The 26,158-nt window shown below is 41.7% G+C and overlaps 1 protein-coding gene across 3 annotated transcripts; it reads left to right on the top strand.

The window, feature by feature from the left end:
• Positions 1-10,618: 10,618 nt before the first annotated feature.
• Positions 10,619-25,873, top strand: pgfb (placental growth factor b). 3 transcript variants are annotated; one of them, XR_011693687.1, is made up of 7 exons: positions 10,619-11,288; positions 21,879-21,915; positions 23,137-23,333; positions 23,446-23,521; positions 24,219-24,248; positions 24,356-24,418; positions 24,512-25,873. XR_011693687.1 is itself a non-coding variant. In XM_071498546.1 (7 exons), exons 1-7 carry the CDS (start codon positions 11,094-11,096, stop codon positions 24,531-24,533), a joined length of 624 nt encoding a protein of 207 aa, XP_071354647.1. In that variant the 5' UTR covers positions 10,623-11,093; the 3' UTR covers positions 24,534-25,873. The 3 variants fall into 3 exon arrangements, 2 of the variants coding, with proteins under 2 accessions (XP_071354647.1, XP_071354648.1); XM_071498546.1 differs by having other exon boundaries at positions 10,623-11,288; positions 23,446-23,525; XM_071498547.1 differs by lacking the exon at positions 10,619-11,288 and adding an exon at positions 19,425-21,625 and having other exon boundaries at positions 23,446-23,525.
• Positions 25,874-26,158: the final 285 nt, after the last annotated feature.

Here is a 26,158-nt window from a genome sequence, read left to right as displayed (position 1 = left end):
GGTTGGGGGGGTGGGGGGTCCCCCTGGGATGGCGAGCCCCTCACCCCTCTAACCTCGCCCCCGGCAGAGCCATAAAGCTGCTGCGTATCTCTGCAGCACAAGTGGACTACGTCGCAACAGAAAAGACCAAGATTCTCTCTGGTCACAGTGTGGGAATATGTCCTCTCAGCAAGAGGCAGGAATAATAAGAAGATGAGGAAAACCACAGGGAAGAGGACGGAGGGGGAGGGGAGAATTACTTGCAACTTCACCATCAAAGGCGGCAGATGTGGGACTGCTCCTTCCCCTCAGTTTCCCTTGTTACCAGACAGGGGAACCCCCTTTGGTTTGAGTCCTAGCATTGAATTCCAAATAATGGCCCATTTAGTTTCCTGCTGTACCATTTAGTCTCCAGGCCTTCCCGCATATACATTTCTGTGTGTTATGACCACACCGTCACAGTTTCCCATAAATCACCAGCATCGCACCATCCACTCTGTGATTAATCTCTCCATCTGCAGCGTGCTGGCTGCGCAGGTGCCTATAGACTGGGGTTTCTTTACAGCCAGGTGTAGTGGAGTGCGAGTGGAGAGACTCAAGAGGTTAGACAGTGGAACATTAGAGCAGAGTGGCAATTGTTCAGTTTCAAAATATGTCAAAATGATAGATGAGTTCAATACTAAGTGCTTGCTTTTTGTATGTTGAGAGAAGACAGGATCAGGTGTAAACAAAAGGCTGTGATTCTTCTCTGATCACAGGCACAAAGACACTTGATGATTGTTCAACTCTTTTCACATCACATTTTCAAAGTGAAGAGTCGTCATTTGTTGTTACTATAATCACAGGTCACTGAATAAGCATTAAATCCTGCCCAATGTATATGTGTAAAGTCATCTGTTACGAGATGCTGTCTTATCTAAAAAGCTCTGATCTGTGGCTCACTGTTTCTTGTGAGTTTATTCTGTTTTACCAGCTCAAGACTTGAGGTCAAACCCAACAGAAGTCACTCTATGACCTGACCATTTGTAGTGGTATGTTAACATGCTATTAAAAAGCCCTCAAGAATCAAAACTATCCCTGACATCCCCCAGCTACAATCTAAAACCTCTGCACTTTATCCGGTAAACAATTGTCAGATTGTTGGTGTTGGAATCTCTTACTCACTTTATCAGGTGTGAGAAGAGGAAACGTGGCATTCACTGTGTGCTAAGTTTAATTAACTGGGTTGGATTTACTGAAAGTGTTTTTTTCAATGTGCAGTTTATCCAGCCTGCACAGCTTTGGCGTTTGATACAGAGTTTACCAAACGATAAATCTAATTAATGAGGTAGCAGCTCTGCGGCTGATGTGAACATGCATACCACTGGCTATCCTGCTGATATGAAAGCACTCAGTACTTCCTGAACACAGCTTTCAAACCCACATCGGCACCAGTTTGTCATCTGTGTGTGTGTGTGTCTGTGTGTGTGTGTCTGTGTCTGTGTGTGTATGAGTGTGTGTGGGTGTCTGCCATCAAGCCACCACTAGCCTCCCTTTAATCCCAGGTCATTCAGGTCTGCTTAAACACTGAGCCACAGAATGTAAACACAGCCTTATTAACACTGCCAGACTCAGTAATCTTCCTCAGTAACCTTCAACCATGACTCGGGCTTCAGATGTGCATAGTGCTTTGCTTATTATGTTGTCACTTCACACTGCGCTGAGATAAAACTATCATCAAAAGATTTTAAATGTGCATGTTGAAATGGATTTGAATGACTAAGCATTAGCGAAAAGATAGTTGTAGGGTATTTACAAGCTGTTTATTATAATGTAAACAAGGCTCTCTTCATGCGCAGATGATGATGAGGGCTGCACACACGGTCTCTAGCTTCTAACACCAAACTGTTTATAAAGGTTTAGGCAACAAAGTCCAGATGTTCCTCGATGTTCTGCTGCAAATGTTGATTGTTGTCATAAAATGCCCTCGTAGAATTTTTCCTAAACACTTAGGCTTACGTCATGATTGTTTAAGAGAGTGCTACACCAATTTAGAATTACACTCCTGTAACATTGTCGGACTCACGTTAGTTTAAATTACATCAAAATCAGTGCAGCAGGACTAGATATATCATCTCGACCACTATTGTTTTCAATTATAGATTCAGGTGTGTTATTCTAGCAGCAGCTAATGTAGCTGCTAACCTGCTGACCTGAAACAGATGACGACCGGAGTACAGAGATCTGCAGAGGTGAGCTCACTTCTTTCTCACTCCATATCCACAAATTTCATTTTCACACTTACACTCTTTAGTCCCAATCCATGCTGCCTCACGTTACATCAATTGAAGCAGTTGATCATAAAATCATATTAAATAAAATCTCATAAAGTCAGGCTGCAGGCTCAGCTGCACAGCACCATACAGGCTCATGGGGATAATGTATTTTGCACAAGGACACTTCAGCAGGGAATTTTTTTTAAAGTGGGGGCTTTAACCTTGGAGCTTTGGTTGAGGGATGATCTTTCTAACCACTAGGCCACCCTGCAATCCTAGCTGCCTAAACAGTCTCATACCAAAAACCTTATCTTGGATGATGGCAAGGCAACATGGACATTTAACATGCCCCCATGTAAGCCTTATATCTCGTCCCTTTGCCCTACCACCTCAGGACAGTCTGCTAGTCTCATCTCCAGTGGGAGCTCCTGTTCCTCCTCTTGCTGATCTGTTTACAGACCAAACACCCGGTGACTGGCCCAAAGTTCGAGTCTGTCTGTTTACGCTCTGAGCCAGAGTATGCACGTCAGAACTGAGCCTTAGGAGCCAAAGGGTTGGACTCTAGGGAAGTCAGAGCAGGGCTCGGGGGAGCTGCAGGTGCATGAGGCAGAGCCAAAGAGGATTTATGATGAAAGTACGAACTCCAGAGGCATGATGAGAAGATGTCTGATCTCCATGATTCCTCTTCCTGCCAGTAGTCAGGGGTCATAAACTGGATCAACACTGGGAACAAAACAGTAAAGCCTGAGTCCACCTAGAAAAGCCAGCTAACCAGCGCTTGTCCATCTTAAGTGGGAATCTCCAGAACATGACGTTTTTATCAAATCGCCTTGTTTGTGTTTTTCCATGAGAAAGTTGGGAGATCTTGGACCGGCTCCATGTGCTCACAGCTCTGTACCTAAAGGCAGTGCCTCCCACAAAAAGGGCTCCTTCGTCATGTGATTGGGCTCAGGGACAGCCACCCTTCCCATGGTGCTCATGTTCCTCCCCCATCCCCAGGGGGATGAAGGGCCAGGTTTGCCTCAACGAGGGAAGGACACAGAAACGGAGTCGGTGCGACAGTGCGAGAGCGAGACAGAAAAAGAGAGACATCTGCTTCTCATCTTGATGGGAAAATTCCCCTGATCCTGGAGATTAGGATGGAGTCCCCCAGACAGAGCACGCTGGCTCCTCCGAGGCTCACCATTTGTAAGCAGGCTCCCTCAGGCCTCGTTGGCTTTAATCCAGAGTAACTCATTTGAGTGAGTGAACCTCTGCTTGCATCGTAGTGACACACCCCCAGCAAGCCATACAAAAACATACGAGTGATCACTGGTCTGAATATGTTTCTGCCTTCATATAAAACTAATCTCACATTCTGGGGGAATTGTGATATTCTTATAATTCATTAAAAAGAAAAGTGAAAGTCATATGGGTGGACTGTGTCTCATGATAGGCCTCACCCTCCTGTAGTCATTCCTCTAGTTACTGTGATGCCAGGGGGTGGTGCTCTGTTTATTTTCCCCTGATTAGCACTGCACATTTTCACTTGTTCAGGGCTCGGGGTGTGGGGAGGTCTGTGTTCATTCAACACCAGCTCCTTCCACTGTGGTTCAAAGCTTATCACGACACCTTCTAACCCCCCCACCACCCCCCCAGCTCTTTCACATCTGCTCCCGAGCACCCAGACGAGACCCACGTTCTGATCTTTGTTGATCTTTTTGTCAAACACCAGTTTTCAATCATTTCCCAAGTTGATCACCGAGGAGATAAAAAGCATTCGCCGTTCGTAAAGCAGTTTTGTATGGTCTGAAAGCAATCTGTAGTCACACTTGATATTTTTGGGATATCAGTCTTACAAACAGGATGGATGTCCTGGTCTTCATCAGAAATGGACCTCACAGTTGGTTTCTAAAGAAAAGAGTCTTGGCTCCACTACAGATCCTTTGGCGAAGCACACTGAATTACTGAAATCTCTGCAAATGTAATAAGAGAATTGAAAGGTCTTATGGTGTAATGTCAGAGCTGTGAAGGACCCGTAGATCAACATCATCATCATCATCATCATCATCAGTGATCAGCTTTTATTTGAACATAGGAATTTAACATACTTAAAAAACACTCAAAGTCAGTCACCAAATCATAAGAACATAATCTCATATGTCTTATATCTTATTTTATGTAATTGTCTTCAATAGTTTCCACATATTTGAGGGATATGTGTGGATTAGCTGAGGGTTTATTCTTGTGCGATGGAGATGAAATCTACAGAGCAAGAAAAGAATGATTTCGAACTGCAGGGCAGACAGGCTCCTCCTTTCTCACAACCCCAGACTCACCATCCTGGAACTTGTATATTTATTTGCTTATTTTCTTTTTTAGGGTAATGGAAAATTAAACATCAGCCAGTGTCATTGAAAGTGTTTCCTTTACTAATGGGAAGTCATACCCATTTTGTCACAGAGCGCTGAGGCTCATTTGACTCGAGCCAAGTGAGAATCCAAGATGCTCTGGTCAAACCACCTTTTATTCACTGCATTTGCTTCAACTTAGTCGATGTAATAGATGTCCATCCTGCAGACCCAGTGTCACTGTCTGGCCGTTTTATCCACTCTGGTGGTCCTCGTTTATCTGTCCCCTCTGGGCAGAGCGCCATCTGGGATTGGTTGTCTCCACCATCTCCCTGGCAGCAACACTTTGAGACCAGAACCAGACACTTAATCGCAGGAGTAAAACAACAAACATTCACATTGTCTTGAGTAAGGAAATCTCCTGTCCCAGCAAGTGCACAGTAGCCACAAAACATCCAGCTCAGTGTTTTTTTTAAACCAGAGCAAATCTACTCTTGATAATAAATGGCACTGCAGCCAAATTCCCATCAGTCGGCTGTATTATTTATTATTTCAAGTTATTAACTTTCCCTGGCTCTTTGACCTCTGCCGATCCTCTCCGTGCTCTGCTGCCATTTCCTTGTTCCTTGTTCTACAAGCTATAGCTATTTGAGTAAATGTATTTCTCTACACAAAAATAAATCTCAGTGTACAATTTTGCTTGGCTGCAGTTTGTGTAAATACTTGTGCACATATGAACTTCACCTAACACTTGCTCAGGCCGTGGCCTACTTTTGTCATTTTTCTCTCAGGGCAGCTCTTCTGACAGTGAATTGCTCATTTCACCACGAAACCTCGAAGTCACTGCCTTTAAATATGAGTCTCTACGGGTTCATTAAAATTATGTGAGAAAGGTGAGTGGTTCGAGCTTTCTCACTTTCCTCTGTTGATATTTTAAAGATCAAGCCTTGTACAGCCATGATTATCTACCCCACTTATCATTTTCATCAAGAGCCAAGCATGTTTCCATTTAATAGAGGAGTATTCTTTTTTGTAGACGTTTTGGAACAGAAATTGTGTGGCACATAATCCCCTGTAAACCATATCATGTCATTTTTACATTTCGGTTTTTGTTCAGATTAAACAAAAGAGATAAAACACATTCATTAGGGAGCTTTAGAGATGCTGGTAGGTGGATTTTGTTATCTTTGAACAGAGCCTGTTGCTTCGTATTTACCACACAGATATGAGAGTGGTATCAATATTTTCATCTAACTCTTGGCAAGAAAGCAAAGCTAATTTCCCAAAATGTCCAATTATTCTCCTAAGAAGGCGATGAAGGTGCAGAGGCTGAATATAATTATGTTGTAATTGTAAGCAGCAGCATTATAAAGTCAAAGTATTCCAACATGTTCATGCACAGCTATAGAAACATTTACTGGAGCTTATAAAAACGTACCCTTTAATACCATCTTTACACTAACTGCATCGGTGTTACACAGCTACTGTCAGTTTGCCCAGGTTTGTCACTGTGGCTGATGTGTGTGCTTATTGAGGAAACCTTTTAAAAATCTTACACAAAGCCCCTGAGGGAGGATAAACTAATTTGAGGTTTTTAAAGAAATCACTCTGTACACTGAAAAAATAAACACCAGCACTCAAGTGCGAGTGCAGTCCAGTAAATCTTGCTGCCTGATTGAATTCATGTTTACTTAAGGGTCTCCCACTTCTAAGAATAAATCTAATCTCATTGCCAATCAATCTCAGCGCAACATTTACTATTAAAAGTATTCCATTAGCCTCAGCCTCCTCTATCTCTTTTAATAACATGTCAGAGAGCTGAATGAAAGGATCCTGTTGGTTTACAAGGAAGCATGTTTACAGAGTAATCTGAGTACACCTGCTGGCTCTAACATTATATTTACATTAAACATAATTTGGGGGTTATTATTTGAAGAGAATGTTTTAGCATGAGAGAGATGTTAAAAACATCTCATTTATCTGTTTAATGGCCCAGGCTGAATCACCACCACCAACAGCGTCAACCCATGAACCCGTGAATGTGCCCCACATGTGGGACCTCTTAATGGAGTTTAGAGTAGCACCACAGGCCTGAGTTATAACCTGCTCTGTGACTGCGGGACCACTTCCGCACAGTTTGCACCGCTCGCTCTCCATTAATAAAGCTAACAGCTTTTTTAACTGGCGGTGACACAAGCCGCAATAACTCACTCTGTGCTGTTTTTCCATCTCGATATTACCAACCACAGGACTGTGTCCTCGCAGCTTGTGGAGGTGATGAAATTTTATTTTAGACAAACAATCAACAATCAATCCTCTCTGAGTACTACTGGTGCTGCTGCACCGGGCTCCCTGCACAGTGAGCTAGGGGTGCAAAGAACCTAACACTAGGTCTGTCTGTCTGTGCACGTTAGCAAACTTGAACCAGTTGTCTTTTAATCAGAAGAAAGATTTGCGCTTTGTGGGTGTAATGAAAATTAATGGAACAATATTTTGAGCACGGTATGGACTTTGGACTAAAGAAATAGTTTAACATTTTGGGAAATTCATTTTCTTGCTGAGAGTGACGACTTGTTAGCAGTCTACCATCTGCATGTAAAGCACAGCCAGCAGGGAATTAGTTTTGCCTATCTTAAAGACTGTTAGGCTGGCTCTCTCCTTCAAAAATCCACCTATCAACATCTGCGAAGCTCACTGATCAACATGTTGCATCTCGCTTGTTTAATCTGCGAACAAACAGAAATGTAGTTTTAGAGAAAGTTATATGTTGTAATAGCTTCCTGACAAATTTAAGCTCACCCATCCATCCTGCATGAAACAGTGCCAGCACATTAGCTCCCTGTAAGACCACAAATTATCTGTTTAAACCAACTAAACAGAACGCTTTCTGAGCTTTAGTAGTGTTGGTGGGAGTAATTTTTTAACTTAAGACTGAGCAAAGTTGTTGTTTCTAGTTTTTACACTAGGCTAGGCTAACCATTTCCTGGCTCCACATATATCTCCTTGGACATGATCGGTATCAGTCCTCTCATCTAAATTTAGAAAAGAAAGAAATATTCCCTAAAATGTCAATGTATCAAGTTTTTCCCATTTGAAATACTCCCACTGGAAGCTTTTGTTCAACACTGAACACCGAATGGTTTGCTGTAATTGCTTAAGTTAAACATGATAAATTGAGCCATATTTTTTGAGACATCACGCATTAAATCCTCATTTAGCCTGTGGTTACCACTGCCAACTGACATTGTGATGTCCAAGACACAGCTGCATGAAGTTTAACAGTATCCGGAGATTCCTGCAGTGACTGATTCATGACACCTTCTGGCTAAAATAACTTCCAATTGTCTGTTAACATGTTGACTGGCTTCCTACAAAACAAAACAATGCTCAGATATGAACAACAGACTTAGCATGAAAACAGGATGACACCTGACAACCATGGGAAAATATGTCAGAGACATAAATATGTCAATGCAGTATGTAAGTGTAAACAGGATTTGACATGTTTCAGATGAAAGAACCTGTTGTGATATAACGCTAATCACCTTAGGTAACAGTAAGCAGCTTTTTACTCATGGCTGGAGCACTTCCTATTTACCAGTTATTACAAATATAGTTTTCCTCACAATAATACAGTTGTTGTGGGAGGAAAGGATTCATGGTTTGTCTCAGCTAATTAATGGCAGGAAAAAAGGGGTCTGGGTGTTAAATATTGCCATGTCCTGTTTGGGTCTGCTGTCCAGGTGGTTCAACATGAGTAAAATCATATTACATCATCTCCCAGAATCCTCTTGTCCAGGCTGCTCCCTCCATTTCTTTACATTTAAATATGTATTCAGCATTTTGCACAGTTATGAACACCATAGGATGAGACATACAGTACAAGGATGAATTAATCTATAAGAATTACAGTGACACTGTGACTTACTTCTTCTCCCTGAGGGGCTCTAACTATTGTTAATGAGATCCTTCAAAGAAAGGGGCTCTCTGGCTCTCCACCTTCCCCTTCAAGGCCCCACTGTGGAGGAAACCAAAGCCGCCCCAACAATGATGAATGGACATCATTAATGTTGTTCATCTGTTTACCTTTTACTCGGCAATCTGGGAAAATGAGGGGTCAACAGCATAAGGGAAATGTGCTTACTTTGGCACTCCAGTTCCTGAGAGCCACCCATTTGGTCCTCACAACATCAAGAGACACTGCAGACTGTGAGGGACGTATTCATTCGACCAGCTGACCTTCCCTCAATCGTGAAGCCTTATCACAAAACCTAATTAGGGAGGACGTTTAGCTGACATTTTGGCCCTTTTTTCAGTGAAAGCTTTCCAACATTTTAAATATTAATAAGCAAATTGAGAGTCTTTGTATTCCTTGTTATATAAGCCCATCTATCTGTAGCAGGCAGAAAACAGCAGCCTATTTCTCTTTTTAAAACTTGTTTTCATAAAAGAGCCATCATCTAAATGGATTGTGTCTCCTCAGAATAAATCTTTAAAAAGATGAATATCCGATCTCAGTAGCAATGACCCTTTTTTTTTTCTCCGAACACATTGTTTGACAGAACAAGACAAGACACATGGTTAACACCATCAAGCTTTGTGGTTTTAGTAAAAGCAATGAGGGCCTCAAGGTTGTTTCACACCCTGACAGCCCAGAGATCAACCTCCGCTGGCGTGCAATATGACTTGAACCAGGTTTGTTTGTCCTGTCAGCTTATATTTATAGTGTAAACTATTTGTGATTTTATTAGGACCTATCAGCTGGTGCACCTTTAAAAACACAGATAGATCACTGAGCAGATGGCGAGACAACGCTAAGAGTCTGGTTCTGTCTGCTAAGCACACAAACAAGCCTGTGTGGCTGCTGTAGCAGGGAGGGGAAGCAATGATCTTCAGCTCTCCCATTTAAAATATCTTTTAGACAAAACATGAAACTGACTTGTACTACATCATTATAGTCTTACATAACCCTTTCTAAAAGTGGAGGTATTAATCTCACTACTTAGGAGGGAGAAAACAGCTTCTGGGCCATCTCTGGTTCATCTGCACCAGCAATATTTCAGCAATAAGATGGATAATTAGATAGTCAGAAGGAGAAGATTTATATTGCTATAAAGGAAAATGTTCACCATACAGACAATGACAGCTCAGTGAGAACACTAAGGGCAGGACTAAAACAAAATAATTGTGGAGTCCAATTCCCTGAAGAATCACAGTTTGCTTTGCTTCCATTCTGTCTGACTTTTGAAGAGCATCCATCACGGCAAAGTAGAGATACAATTTAGGTAAAGACTACTGTGATATTGCCCAGTATAATTAAAGGAAATGTCTTTCATCATCCCTGACTGTCTGCACTCACTGATGCTCTGGCCAGGACGGCTAGATGGTAATGGGTGAGATGGCTTACCTCTGCTTTAAGTGTCTGAGATGTTTAGAAACTCCACACTCCTGAGTGTGGTCTGTACAATAGCAGGAGGCAGTGGAGTGTGTTCAGCACTGTTGGAGGAATGTGTGGAAGCCCATGAGGAATCCATTTCGTTTCAGGGTTTCTGCAAACACAGAAGTCTCACACTGAAGATTAACTCTATGTGTCAACAGTAATGGAATCTCCCTTCTCTGTCTCTGCAAACTTGACTAAACACCAAAGCCTCAGAGGAAAATCTCCGTGCATCCTGGAGCCCGGGCCAGCAATGAGTATACCGTCCATGTCACCGCTGAAAGAGATCTCTAAATGTTTACCTTCCTGAATAGCTCTCACACAGAGTCCTCAGAAGAAGTTTCTCAGCAAGTCTGTGTATACTCCGTGGTGTAAATCACCTGTGGTGTATAGTCTAGAAATCAGAAATAAAGTATCAGCAACAGTGTCAAAAGCTCTGTGATAACCATTTACAGCATCACATAAATTACCATTACATACAGCAGCTTAAAGGGGCTATTAAAAAAAAAAAAAAAAGCTGGTCTCATCTGGGAGCTCTGTGAGGACAGATGAAGCAGGGCAGAGAGGACAGAGAAGGGGAGGAGATTTAAATGGCCAGCTTGTGAAAAGGTAGTGTGGGGGCAATTAGAAGCAAGTGTGTGGTTCTGCCGGCTGGAGCTCAGAGCAGAAGTGAAAACTGAGACTGCAACTTTATGCATTTTTTTTTTTTTCTTTCCAGCAGCGGATCAACACTTGAAAATCTTGGACTGAACAGATTGCGCTTTTACTTTGTCAAAACTGGGCTGCGGCTATTTCATGCTTCAAACAATAGTTTTTTGCTTTTGCTTTTTTTTTTTTTTTTTTTAGGCTTTGTGCTTCGACTCGGTTGATTTTTAATGTGAATATATATACAAAAAAAACCCCACCTTTTGTTTATTGGGGTGATTATTTGTATTGTCCCAGCTCCTCGTTAATCATCAGATCGCACAATCTGACTTCATCAGGTTACACGGAGAGGCGGCGGAGGAGCTACGTGACTGCTCTCATTCTCAGCCTTACAGTAAAGCGGGAGCAGATGACTTGGAAATTCTCAGTCAGCATCTTTTCCCCTTTATGAGTATTTTGGGACTCTTTTTTTTTTTTTTTTTTTTTTTTTTGTTGGATTGTTTTATCGTAAGCATCGGGAGCCGTCCCCACCCTCCTCCTCCCACCCCCACCCCCTTCTCCACTCGCAGACATCGCGAAATGAAACTCGGTTTTGTCATCGAGACTGCGGTGGCGCTTTATCTGCTGCTCTCACCTGCACAGGTAAGAAGTTTTACTTTCATTGAAAGTTTTTTTTTTTTTTTTTTTTTTCCAGACTATACCGTCAAGATTTTTCATTCTCTGGGGAGATGATGTGGGTCTTCCACGGCGTCTGCCATTAAAACATTGAAAGTAGCTTCTTTTTTTTTTTTTTTTTTTGAGGCAATCGCCTGTTAAAATGGGCATATTGTTAGATATGTTATGTTCAGATGAATTCAGAAAACGTCTGGGTCAGCGGGGGGGAGGGGGGTGGGGGGGGTGATAAGGGTCCGCTGTGCCCTGACACCTCCGTGCAGTTTTGAATGAGCGCCATCCCGCTTCATTCATAAGACGGAACGTGACAAACTGCATCACTCCCTCTGGAACACATGATGCAAAGTGACTCACTGTTTTATTTGGCGACGCTTACTGAGCTCGTAATTACAGCCGCATCGTACTTTGAAGGCCGGTTTCACAGACGTGGATCACATTCACTCCTTTTTTGATGAGGGATTTTTTTTTTCCTTCTTTGTCTCAGTGTAGATTTCCATCAAGGAAATGCTATGATTTCTCCTTAAATAAGGGATCTTCTATAAATATTGAAATAGTGACATCTATCTATATATAGGCTGTAATATCTTTCTATGTATAGGTTGATATATAATCGAATATCTATAAAAAGTAAAAACAAATATAAAAGAAGGTTCGGGCTTTAGTCTTGAATTCTTTTCATCTGCACCAACAGTTTCTCCTTCCTGTATTTTATCTCAGCATACATCTGCATGTTGAATGGATACATGCATGGTAAAATATCAGGGCAGTGAAGATGAACCAGTCTGTGTGTGTGTGTGTGTGTGTGTGTATGTGTGTCTGTGCGTAAAAAACTCCATTGAAGCTTCAATTCAGGCTAGTCATATCACTGTCAGGCGGCAGTGGATTAGTACAAAGCTGTTCTGTTCTCTGTTGCCTGGCATTGCCTTTTAGTCTTTTAATGAAAATGTGCCAGAACAGGACAGAGCTGAAACAGGAGTGAGGCCTCTTTCAAAGGCCCTGTGGCGCTGCAGAGACACTTGTAAGAGGATGTGCATTGGACAGCAGGAATAGTGCCAACTAACGCTTGGGCCCTTGAACCCATTCAGTCTCTGATTTCCTCCCAAGGTTGCTGAAGGCTGGCAGCTGTCTCCGATGGCTCTCATGTTTAATGCAAAACCAGGCCCATTCCCGCATCCAGTCACTGTTACTGTCACACTCCATACACTGCCGCTGCCTGTTGAACTAAAAGTAACATTTCAGCAGTCAACCTTTTGCCAGGCTGCAATCCACATATAGGATTATTACACACAGACTCAGTCAGGCTCTCAAGGTTGGAAAAAGCTCCATGTCCCACCAGATTGTCTAACTGGAGACTTTGCAGCTGTTGCTGAGTTGAGGGTGAGTGGGAGAGACATGGGATCACCACATCTTCACTAATCCTCATAATCAGCTCATGGCCTGCTTAGTCAAAACAGGAGTGACAAAATCCAGGGCCCTCAACATGTAGTAGGCTAAATGGCCCCCCACTGCCATGAAGACTGACAGCAAATGTAAACGCTTCATTTCAGAGATTCAGCATCCACTCTGTCATACAGATGGTCTATCAGGGTCTGAGCTTGTTATTTCTGAGGTCTGAGTCCTTCTCTAACCCTTCAGTTGCCATTAATGGCTATTTGTTCAAGGAGCACCTGAAAAAGGAAAGATTGTTCTATTTTCCTTCTTCATTGCAAAACAAGCACCCTGAGGTTTTTAGCCTTGAATATATTTGAGGACCTACATATTTCACATTTTAAGCAAACAAGTGACACTAATACTAGCAGCTCTTTTCTGCTCATAGTGACAAAATGAGACTGTTTCTGTAGGTGTCTGTCCTGCCAGCTCCCACAGTAAACTGTCAGACTGGAATACCAAAGTGGAAAAAGCAAACATTGGCCATGTGGTTCGCAATGCTATTTATAAATGTCTTTCTTTGGGATTCTCTACCCTTAAATATGTGCCACTAATTGATAATGATGATTCTTCATCGATGTTACAGCTGGAGCTGCCGTCAGCAGCATTGTGACTCATGCAGTCATTCATGTCCGCTATGAAACGTGGAGCAGCCAAGAGAGGGTGGGGTTAAGTTTAACTGCTTAATCATTCCACTTTACTACCAGGGATTTTCAGCAGAACCCAGTGTTTGTCTGGCTATGGGGGGTAGAAACATGTAGTTAATTGCTTTTTTTATTATTGGAAATCCTCTATCGTTTGAATATGTTTGAAGGAGATGTTGATTTTATGTTTTCATCATCACATTTTTGGTCATTTTTAGAGGCCACAAGAGATGAAAACAAATGATCAGGTTACAGTTTTCACAAGAGGAAAATCAATTATAAGACAAATGTCTGAAAAAAATAAATGTTATGTTTAAATCTGAGGGGTAGACTCAGCCCCCATGTTGGGGACCATTGGTGAACGGTGGATTAGCAGGGACAGTGGTTGAGACATCACTGCTGTTATAATCTTACTTAGCTGGCAACAGCATACAGTGCACAGCACAAAGCTAGCAGCCACTGCTGTTGTAGTTTGGAAATAATAGTGGAAATTATGTTATGGCAAGTGCATTGGTTAAGTACAGACATGTACTTGGTGAGATTTAAGGAGAAGCATGAAGCACCACAGCCTTTAGGTGTCAGTTATTAACATCTTGCATGAATCATTGATGCATCATGAAACTCTCCCGGTCCCATGTATATACAGTATGGCTCTTGACTGTGGGTGGAAGCACCTGGCTTTCCCTTCAGAACAATGGTGGCCTCTCAGTCACCCTATCACCAGGGCTGTCTGATGGAGAATATGACACAGCTCCCATGCACCGGTTATTTTGCTCACATTCCTTGACACTCTCCATTTTCCTGTTTGATGTATTATTGGTACTTCCTGTGTCTGTGTTTAAGCCACAGCAATGTGACTATCACGTCTCAGATCCTGTCTGTACTGCACTCTGCAGATTCAAGGAGCTTTGCCAATAACTGCACTACCTGTTGCCTCCTGCCCATTTAACAACTTTCCCCACGTTATAACAAAACCACTGGAATCTTGCACACGCAAATACTCTCTTACTGTCATCGTGATTGTGTGTATGGAAAGTGCAGGTGAAATCTTGCATCAACACAACCAAACCTGACTGATGTGAGTCAGTGTTTCTGAAGAAACTCCTGTATAAGAATTCAGCTCAAATCCAGAAAAACCAGTCCATTATATTAAGAAAATCAGCGAAGGATGAGAATTATAAGCCTCTTTGGTATGAGATTATGACATTCGTTGTTGGTGTCTCTTAAAATACAGCATTTCCTTTGAATAAAACCATAGAAACTAGATAAGAGAAACATTTCTTGCCCAGTTCATTTGTCTTTGTCAGACAGTTAGACTCATCACTTCTCCAGTGAAGCATGTTCCTGATGGAAAAAAGAAGAAGGCAATGAGCCTCACCTTCTGTTCTCATATCTGTGTTTGTGAGGACGTGACATTACACAGGTGTTTCCTTTACATCATCACCAGCAGCAAAACAAGACTTGAGTCTGATCATCTGCATGGTGTGTTTTTCTTATCCTTGTTAATATTTAGTGTAGACAGTGTGATGTCACATTTCCAGTTGTTACAATGAGGTTTCATAAGCAGAGGCTTTCATAAATACCTAACAGCAACAGAAAACACAAAGGGTGGGTTTCAGTTTTTGTCAGGATGCAGCTCAAGTTATCAACAATCAAACATTAAAAAGTCAGGTTCCACCTTTCCTCTGTGTCTGTGCCTCTCTGCCTACATTTGAACATCTTCCTTCCAGTACAGATGTCTGCATGTGAGGCCATGCAGTGGTAGTGACCTGCTGACTGATGGGGCTCTTATTTGCACTGTTGTGGTATTTCTCTCTAGTTGTAATGCCCCGGCCCATGGGAGAGTCTCAATCTCAATCAGGAAATATGGATTTCTCCTTCCTCCTGCGGAGGAGGAGGAGGAGCAGCGTTGCTCGGGGCAGCCGTCTACTCTGCGAGCTTTAATCTCCCATCTGGATGTAATTTACTGTGGTTTACACAGGGAGAGCAGCGTTTACTGTAATAGAGACCACAATTACCACCGGTCAGCCTTATCTCAAGACCTGTGTCGTGTGTGCGTGTATGTTTGCGGACGGGGTGCATGGTTTATGCAGTGGTTGTGTGTGTTTGTGTCTTTGGGGGGACATTTGTGCATGCATTAATGGACTTATACTGAGGAAATGGTGTTTATCTAAATCAACATTTATATTGACCTTTACCTCTCCCTTGTTTTTTTACTAATCCAAGAAAACAAAGATAGTTTGTAACGAAACAAAATAGTTCTGTTAAAGTGGATAATTATCTTTATCTTGACAAAAATGTGTCTTAGTGGAACAGTTTTACATTCACATATTGGGAAATACTTTTATTCACTTTCTGTTTGAGAGGCTGTTGAGAAGATTGATATCGCTCTCATGTCTGTGCATTAAATAAGCTAGAGGCCAGAGATGGTTAGCATGTGTTGGCATAAAGACTGGAAACGGGGGAAAGCTGCCTTGTAATCTGTACAAAAGCTGAAGTATGAAAACTATTTTACAATGCGTTAATTGCCTAACTATTTCTTATCCAGGCCTAGTGATTTCCTGGAGTCTTGTTGTCACCATGTGGCCAGACAACCAATAACCACAACCTGCCAAGACAGTATGCTACATACTCATAACTCTGGATTTCAAAGGCTCCGTTCACCCAGATTACTTGAGAAATTGTTGTGACACATCTACCACATGTTCTGCTGAAGTTTGCTGGTGTTTTGGCAGCAGTCTGTGATCACAAGCCCTGACCTGACCACCCTAGAGACCCAGCTGGTTACCGTCAGACCTGTAATGGCACCGCTGTCATTTGCAGTTTCACCCCTCTCGTGTATACAAAACAGAACCTGGCTTTCTTTTGTAGCAGTGGAGAATAGATACAGTGACCTACAGGCCCCATGAGAGGTCTGACAATTAATGTCGTGGTCATGGTGTTGATGATGTGGAATCTGGCTCTTGATAAAGGATGGATGAGGGAGATCAGTGAGGCAGGGACGTAGCTCTGTTTCTCACTCGTAAAGCTGTCTTTGTGTTTGTATTCACTCTGTCTGCTCTAGTGCTCTCTGTCCTGTGTGGTCTCCAGTCAAGCTTTAGTCAAAACCAGGACACAGTCCTCTCTGCCTGGCCTATATGTTTTCAGCAAGTTGAAGATGCAGGTGTTTCACTGGCCTGGATTATGGCCAGGCCTTGCTTTGCTTTTCTTTTTTTGCATCTCCGCAATCACCAAAATCAGTTTAAGAGCCACAAGGTTGAATCTCATCTGAAGACTGTTTATCCACTCTGTTACCCTCACCGAATAAGGTTAAGTTTGAACCTTTGAAGAAAGATTTCTAAATAATGGCATTATGCCCAGTAGCTGGGATCATTGTTTGCCAGAGTCAAGAAGAATTGAAGAAGTTAGGTTTTCCAAAATTCAGCCAGTCCACTTTTGCTCTAAATGAAACCAAGTATATACTGTTGCACTGATCTCTGACATCTTTAGTAATTTCGGGTTAGTGTCCTGATACTTGTGAGTCTGTTGACAGTCTTCACCTCATCTTGCAAACCTCAGTCAGTCAAGATGAATCACTGGACTGAGGTGATATATGTGTTAAGAGGCCTAAAATACAGGACTACAGCCACAGCAGCGGTAAATCGGATACATGTGTGTCATCTGATTGTATTGATAATTATATGATTGTGGTTTTAATTTTTCACTGTGATTCCCAAGGATTTGAAACTGAAATCCACATTTTCCCCCTCCAGCAGCCGGAGGTCACTAAACTAAACCAAATATGGCAAAGTTCTTGTAGAGTGGTTTTTAGCCAGTGTTCTGACTTTCACCGTAGAGTGCTGCTGACTTTGATATGTGGAAATCCTAGCCATGAAAATACAGGCACATTGTGATACTGATACTGATACATTTCAGAGCCTTGGCTCTGTTTTGAACAGTGCAAATAAAATCTGCTGGCACTGTCAACTACAATATCTGTGACCCAGCACATCAGTCATCATTTGTGAAGTACAGCATATGAAATAATGTCTACATTTTGATATTCTGTCATCACTATAGATATGTCAACAATATATTAATGAAATCTGATTATAGATATGGCAATTAATTAATATTTTAGCATATTCTATCCCCCAGATTGAAAAGAAAGTTTCATCATCACAAACAGGATTCTTCAAGTTCCTTCTCAACTTACTTGGAAACAAGACAAACATTTCTCACCCTCTACAGTCAGTGTTTTGCAATCCAAAGGAGAAAAGAAACCTCAATGAAGTAGTCTTTTCTAGTTTTTTCCAGTCCAGTCACTCAGGAGAAGGAGTGCTATCAATTTAGGCTAAACTGTCAAAGAAATCTGTCTGCATTTGATTTGCATTTTGCACTGTGGAGTATCCAGCCTGGCTTGTATCCAGTTCTTTTTGGCAACTGACCATGGTACCTGCTGTTGAATTGCCCATCACCCCCCTTCCCTGCTTGACCATCAAAGTTGAAAAACCTTTTATGACCATTATGCTGGGTCCCCATCATGTTTTATTTTTGCTCCCTACGCACACTGCCCTTCCTCTGACAGATGGAGTTAAGCAAGGAGGTTAAAGATGACGCAGTTCAGCTGTGTGGGAGTGGAGAGTAATGAGGCCCGGGGCCTCTGTGGCCTGACAGCAGGAGCCCAGGGACACAACAGGTCCTCTGATCTGACCCAGAAGATGGAGCAAACTCTCAGCCAGCAGCTTACAAACTTACACTGGAGAATTCAGAAACATAGAAGACTATTTTCTTAAAGCAGCTTCGCAATCAAGCACGACGACCCATAATGCCATGGTTTCATTACTGCTGTAACTGCTACAGATGTTTTAATCTAACATCTCTTGCTCCAACTAACTGTCCCTCACTCTCCAAACCAATCTGTTCAGCAGCAGCACATATACACTGTGCACACTGTGCTGCTTAGAAAAACATTTCTGAGAACCAGCTGTTTGAAAAAGAAAACAACTTGTATAACTATGGGATAGGGACCAGAGAGGCCTGGGGGGGACTATGACTCTCATTACATATCCAACATGTTAATTATCCAATGAGAATGGTTTAGACAGGAATCCTCTGGCCCAATGGTAGTGCTGAAAAGATTAGACAATTCATCAATGACAATTTCACTAAGTGATTAGTAGCTTAAGTCATTTATCAGATGAAATTACTGAGTGACAGTTACAGTAAAGCTTCTCAAATTTTGTATTTGCTCCTTTCATATTATAACATGTATATATTATTTCACACAAATAATAGTAGTGTGAAAACCAAAAAAACATCCAGTGAGCAGCAGTTCTGTGGACGGAAACGCCTCGTTGATGAGAGAGGTCAGAGGAGAAAGGCCAGACTGGTTGGAGCTGACAGAAATGCTACAGGAACTTATATAACTGCTCTTTACAGCTGTGGTGGGCAGAAACACATCTCAGAATGCGCAACACATCGAACTTTGAGGTGGATGGGCTACACACAACAGCAGAAGACCACGTCAGGTTCCACTCCTGTCAGCCAAGAAATCTGAGGCTGCAGTTGGCACAAGCTCACCAAAACTGGACAGTTGAAGGCTGGAAAAAAGCTGCCTGGTCTCACGCAGTCTCAGTAGTCTCATGAATCTGGATTTCTGCTGAGGCACACAGTAGCTAGGGTCAGAATTTGGCATCAACAGCGTGAATCTATGGACCCAACATGCCTTGTGTCAACAGTCCAGGCTGGGGGTGGTGGTGTCATGGTGAGGGGAATATTTTCCTTGCACACATTGAGGCCCTTAATACTTGTTGCTGACCATGTGCATCCCTTTATGGCCACAATTTACCATCTTCTAATGACTATTTCAACGTGATAATGCAGCATGTCACGAAGCAAAAGTCGGTACAAACTGGTTTCATGAACATAACAATGAGTTCAGTGTACTGCAGTGGCTTCATCAGTCATCAGATCTGAATCCAGTAGAACAGCTCTGGGATATGGTAGAACATGAATGTGCAGCTGACAAATCTGCAGAAGTGGTTTTATGCAATCATGTAAACATGAAGCAGAATCAGGAAATAAAGTGCTCTGTGAGTGTATATCATATATGTTTCATTTACACAATTCTTGTTACCAAATAAGGCTTTATTTCACTCCACAGCTGCTTTTGCTCTCTTGATGTTTAATCGACCGTTCACAGTAAGATACTTGGGTTTTTTTTTTTTGGAAATCAGTCCTGCAAAACAGTGGATACATTTTTCCTTTTGTGTAATGATAACAAAGGCTGTCTTTTGTTGTTGTTGCTGTTTTTAGTTAATATTAGAATGTAGCTTTCTAAATGATATCTTTTCCACACCCCAGATGTTGTAAATACAATGCAGAGGACACAGAGTAGAGGTATTTCATTTGCCAAGACTAAAAGAATTTATAGTCAGGTCAAGTGAAGTCAAGTTTATTTGCATACCTCTTAATCATAGTTAATTGCAAAGGTCTTAACACCCACATTATGAAAACAGTAAATGAAAATGACACATGGCAATGTTAGACACTCACAGAGCACAGAGAAAAAACCCTTGAAAAAGGTCACCAGGGAAAGAAGTGAAACCTTGAGAGTGAAGTGAAACCCAGAGATAACTACTGAGAAAGTGATCCAGCTTGTGGGGTTTCTTCGACAAGTTTATACACATATTGATGTAAAGTGGTTCTCTCTTTCTGCAAGAGCTGAATTACCTCCCAGTCACCATTAATCACACAGTTAATACTGTAAGTGCACAAGGAGGAAAGAATGACTACGTGATGATCCTCATGCAGCCTGTTATAATCTGGCAGCTTCATGTGGCCAGCTCACTCTTCTGTTCTCAGCCACAGGAGGTTGCCAAAGATGCTTCCTCGCCATGTCAAGGCTTAACCCATGACCAAGGTCAGAAAATCCTCCCCACCTCACCACATTCTCAACGGCAGCCGAGGCCAGAGCCAAAAAGCCCTTGTGATGTGGAGCAGTCTCATGAACACCCATAGACATGAAGAGAGAGAGCAGATCATATGCCAATTAACACTGGAAAAGGATTTATTTTATCAGCCTGGCATTGCTGCAGAGGATGAAAAAAAATTAATCGATGCCCCAGAGAGTGGAAGTGACTTTTAACAATAACTTAAACTGAACTGTGACTTTCCCATGCTGTGCATAAAGAATATTCTGCAAGTGGAGCTTATATCCTGTGGTGCTGCTGTAAAACCAGCGCAGTTCAGTGAACGCCACTCTGTAGAAAAACTGTGCTGTCAGAGGAACAGCTGTACACTTTGGCTAGATGACCAGCCACTTTGAAAAAAAAGGGAGATGCCTTAACAGTTCCCCTAACACAGGGAGGACTGAACCTAAGTGGTTGACTGGAAGCTCTTGTATCTATTGATATGAAGTCTGTCGTACACTCTGTTCTGACAGAGCGGTCCCAAATACACAGACCTGCCTGACACTTATCTCAGTGACAGTTTTACAGGAACCTCTGAAATGTTTGTGTGAGTGTGAATGCATCATCATCATCAAAGCAGGACATTCCTCTTTAATCACATTGTTTGGGTAAAAAAAAAAAAAAAAAAAAAGGCAGAGTATTGCACTGTGCTGACAGATGCTATCCTCACTTTCAAACTAATTTTGGTTCATAACAGGAAGTGAATGCAATTTAGCAACAGACATGGTGTAAAAAGCAACAGTCCTAACTTCCATCATCAGGGAAAGTCTTTGTCAGTCTGTTTTCTATCATATGACAAGTTTTGGCCCAGCACTTTCAGTAATCTCACTATCAGTGTCTACACAGACAGTGTTACATCGTAAATGTCTTCAGGGGTGTGTGTGTGTGTGTGTGTGTGTGTGTGTGTCGCAGAAACACTGATATGTAGCACTATGACGAGAGATTGCGGAAGCAGGTTGTCTGCCGCCTGTCCTGCGCTGTCTGCTGGAGGGTATTTTGTTAAAATGTAGATTTCCCTTCCTGAGATGGAGTCAACTAGAGGTTTTGTGTTTTCCCAGGCGAATGAGAAATGCACTCTGTTTATCATGAGATGATGGGAAAAAATCAAGACGGAGGAGGAAACCATCAATGGGAAAATAAATAGAGAGCTGAATCTTACACCACAGGAAACAGGTTTTGAACCTAAACAGTTGGGCACGCAGACGAACGTGATATATATGAGAGACTGAATCTGCTGCTCGTCAGGAAGACTTTTCCACTGCAGAGTGGGGAAAAAAAAAAGGTGCATGATGATCTGCTTTATTTTTACTGTAGTTCCAGCTGTCACCACTAGAGGACCAACTTCAGGCCGATGCTGTTTTTAAATTTTGTGTATATTTTATTCAAGTTTGAAAGGTGTTGGTTAATGAAAGGGGGGTGTAAAACATGTGAACATGTCCCTTTTTCTGCCTTTTTTGTTTGTTTTGTTTTTGTTTGTTTTTTTAACTCTGTTTCAGTTTCCACCGTTTAATTTGAATGTTTTGTGTGTTTTGCAGAGTCTACCTTTGGCAAGCATAAACAGTACAACGGAAGGTAGGAATTTCTGCTTGTTTTATTTCTCAAATGGGTGGTACAGAAAGAGAATTATTAAGCATTACTTTGGAAAAAGTATCTCAAACTGTTTTGTTAAACTGCTGTTTTTAGTGGAGTCTGACGCATGCCAGTCCTGACACAGTAACTTCACACAGAGGTGTATTCACCCATACTTTTTGTCATGCACTGTTAATAAATATGAATGACTAAGCTCAAAAATCATTGTCAATGAATATGATCTGGATTTAGAGAATGACAGGACATGTCTGGACAAGCAGGGATTACCCAACTGCTCACCTTCTCCTCTAATATCCTCTTTCTGCCTCACATCACTGTAAATTAATGCTGCTGAAAGAGAATCATTTGGATGTTAAAGACTTGTAGAACTTGCAGCCAGAGAAGATTAAGAGGACATGCAGCAGACATAGAGTCAGCTCAAGGAGCAGTAACTGGCCAGTGAACTGGCCCTTTGTGCTGTACAACATAACGGTTCATGGCCTCCTCTCCCTACCATAGATGCTTCCCTAGACGTCTCCTCCCAGCCTGTCTGCTTTTATAAACAGCTGTTGTGGTGTCAGGCTCCATTCGGTGACCCCAGGGGTCACTGCAGTCCCAGAGGTGCCTGTGGGTAGCTCAGCTCCAGCTCCAGCAGGGTTCTGTTCATGGCCATGTTTCCAGTGTTTGTTTTCTCTTCCCTCTCTGTTTGTACGGCCGTAGTCATCCCTGTTCCTCCCACACAGTCTGTGCAACTGGGACACTTTCACACATATACTCCCACAGGAAAGCATACTGTACATTATACAAACATTTTTACTTCAAAATGATAACAGGATACACAGTGGCATATCGCTGCTGGTTTTAGGTTTCTGTGTGCGTGGTATGAGCATGGCATTGCTGCAGATTCTGTTTGTGTACGAACGCATCGTCAACAGTATAGTTTCCTTCAAGTAGCAGTGTTTTTTCCCAGCAGTTCTGATTAAGCTTCATAAACATCTTGATATACACAAACTCAAATAAGTCATCAGCTGCACTCTGCACTGTGACAGTAATATCGGTGGCCAGATAATAATATGACTCACTACAAATTATGCATTTTCTGCCCAAATTCCGCTCGGCACCTTTATTGTCCTCGGTCAACAAGACTGCTCATGCGAAAAACACAAGCTGACTGGTTTGTGATTCCAAAGTGGTCCTTACTCAACCCCCTATTGTCATCCACAGTGTTAATGTTTCAAGAAGTGTGGCGTCGCAGCTTCTGCCGGACCATCGAGAAGCTTGTGGAGGTGGTGCAGGAGTACCCGACAGAGGTGGAGCATATCTACAGCCCCTCCTGTGTGCCACTGGTGAGGTGTGCAGGTTGTTGTGGGGACGAGAACCTGGAGTGTCATCCCACCCACACCACAAACGCCACCATGCAGGTAAAGAAAATGGCCCTCTTCAATATAATTGCTCTTGTTGAATTTGTATGATCCATTACTGTACCTACTGTATCTGCCTGTGTTGATAATCTTACATCATTTTATCCCTCAGCTGTTGAAAATCAGGCCATCAGAGCCGGGTCAGGAATATGTTGAGATGACGTTTGTGGAGCATCAGACATGTGAATGTAGGTAAGAAAACAAGTCATAATTTGTGACATGAAATATTCATCAGTATAAAAATACCAGCTCTAGAAATGACATTTGTATACTTTAATTTATAACAGCAAAGTAATGCCACTGAGTTGCATTTTTTATGAACATAATGAGGAAAGGTTTCTCATAAATCTATCCCCCAAGCCACAAAATGTACACAGTGTATCTGCCAAAACTTCACTGACAACATATTTCACTTTTTTCCTACAATATCTGCTCATAGTAGCTAACACATGATAATGTTTTTAACGGTTAGGTTTTGGCAACAAAAGGGAAAGATCTTGGTCCTGGTCAGATACTGAAAAAGTCAATGGAGACAGAGATGGGACATGTTTACTTCATCAGCACTAACGGAAACCACAGTCTTTTCCTAACTTTACAGAAAGTGCTTTTGTAGCCTAAACCTCACCACTCAAACCCCACTCTCCAGGTTCACTATCCACCCCGCCCTCCTCCATGTGACTGGTGTTTGCTACATAAATTTAGCACTTCTTTCACTGGAAGAAAATGTCAACAGTGAACATAATCATAATAATCATATTTGGTAAAAACTAATTAGGAGTATATAAATGTCATTTCAAGGAGACAGGGGTGGCAAATACTTACGATGACTTAAATAACTCTGCACCCGGATAATCTTTTTAATTTGTCAAAACATTTGTTCCTCAGAGTCAGGAAACCTGTTGTGAAGGTTGAAAGGTAAGAACGTGAATATACTGTTGTAACGTCAGTTTTGAGATTTTTGCAAAGAATAATATTCCATCTCGGTGAATTGAGGCTTACTGGTGATTTTGTTCTCGTTGTAGGAAAAGGCAAAGAGGAAAAGGAAGGAAGAGAAAGGAGAGACAGAAAGCGAAAGAGTGTGACAGGTGATGGCACAATCTTGGGAGAAAGAATTCAAATACGCTCCACCTATCAATTAACAGCATTAAAAACGCATTATGCTTTCTTGTGTCCTTTAGGTGCCAGATCCCTCGCAGGTAACTGCAGCGGTGACCCAACCCCCTGTTGCAGTGTGGCTCATTATTTATTTCCAGCCCAGTGACGGCATCAGGAGTCTCCTCCACTCATCTATCAGTGCTGCGTCTGCAGCCAAAGACTATTGTGTTGACGTGCTCTCCTGCTGATGGGCAGAGCGTTTGTATTGACAAGGTTCAACAGGAAGTGTGTTTGTGTTATTGGTGGAAACACTGCTGTTACACACCTGATACAATGGATATCCCTGGGAGCCAGTGCAATGTAGAATCAAACGGACTGATGCCTTTTCTTTTATACTAGTTATTACTGTATCAGTTATTGTAATTTGTTGATTTCTTTGGTATTTAAAGGTGGTTACGTTTAAAATCTATATTTATTGACACATATTTTGACCAGCAACCTGTAAAAAGTTTGTCAGTCTTCGTTCAAACATTATCTTTGACTTGTCATAACAGCATATGTTGGACTGAGTGTGCAGATGCTTTGTCCAAGCAATAATGAAATGTCTCCCTCTAGTGTTTCTGGAAACACTGTTCAAAACTGCTCCATATGAAAGTATTTTTTTTGGGTCAAATATACAAAGAAGATTAGACATAAGACAGTGTTTTCAGTCACAATCAATCACACCATTAGTTTATAGACACTTATCTATCAGTTATGAAAGTAACAATCCCACTCTCCCTCTTATAATTGGAAGTGTTTTATTGCCAATCACGCCTATATCAGAACAATATTCATCAGAAAAGTTTATCAAGTGAAACTGTCCACAGAACATTGTTTATAAATAAAAATATTAAACTGTCAAATATCGGACACAATAGACTAGTAATTAAATCTGTTTTATAAATAAACAAAACCTCAGCCATGTGGAATCAGTTTATTATAAAACACACCAGAAAGTTTGCAGTAGGCTGCAGGGCGGATGTGACAAAGCCCGGTAGGAATAGGCAGATCAATACTACAGTAATCAATACACTCAAGCAGCCCTCATTTGATATTGATGCCTATTAAAGAATATCGATTACATTTATTGTTATTTTTTTGAAATGTGGTCAGAAGCTTTTCACAGATATAAAAAGCATTTCTGTTTGTGTGGACCCTGGTGACACATTACTCACACGCCCACACCACAGGTGTCTTCCTCTGGCTGTTTTTAGAAACACTAAAGTAAGGAACAAATCAGCTGAAGTAGTTATGTAAAATCATGCCCTTTGAATTTTTTTTTTTTTTTTTCATGTACTACATAAAAAAAAAATCTCTATGAAAATTTTAAAAGTAACATCTCTACTGTTTTAGCATTTTATTTCATTTTAATATTTATTTTGTAATTAAACTGTTATGGTTGTGAGCCTGTCTTGAGTTATGTATTTTATTTAACACAGACTAACCTGCACAAATGTAGCCTAATAACAGCCTATCTTTAAATGAATTGCTGTCATTTTCACATTCTCACAAACAATAGTTTGTTTTATAAAAGGGGGTGTCACATGCAGTAGATTTTATTTTTGATTTTTTTTAAGTATTTAAAGAGCCACACATGCCTGCAGGGGCCGCGCACACCACAAAACCAAGCGCTTCTGTTGACTCAACATCTGGATCAGACCCGTTTCCGTGGCAACCCCTTTGCCAAG

This window comes from Trachinotus anak, unplaced genomic scaffold (genome assembly GCF_046630095.1).
Source record: "Trachinotus anak isolate AG129_WGS33_773 ecotype Australia unplaced genomic scaffold, CSIRO_AGI_Tana_v1 ptg000015l, whole genome shotgun sequence".
Lineage (NCBI taxonomy): Eukaryota > Metazoa > Chordata > Actinopteri > Carangiformes > Carangidae > Trachinotus > Trachinotus anak.
This window is presented reverse-complemented; position numbering and strand designations above follow the sequence as displayed.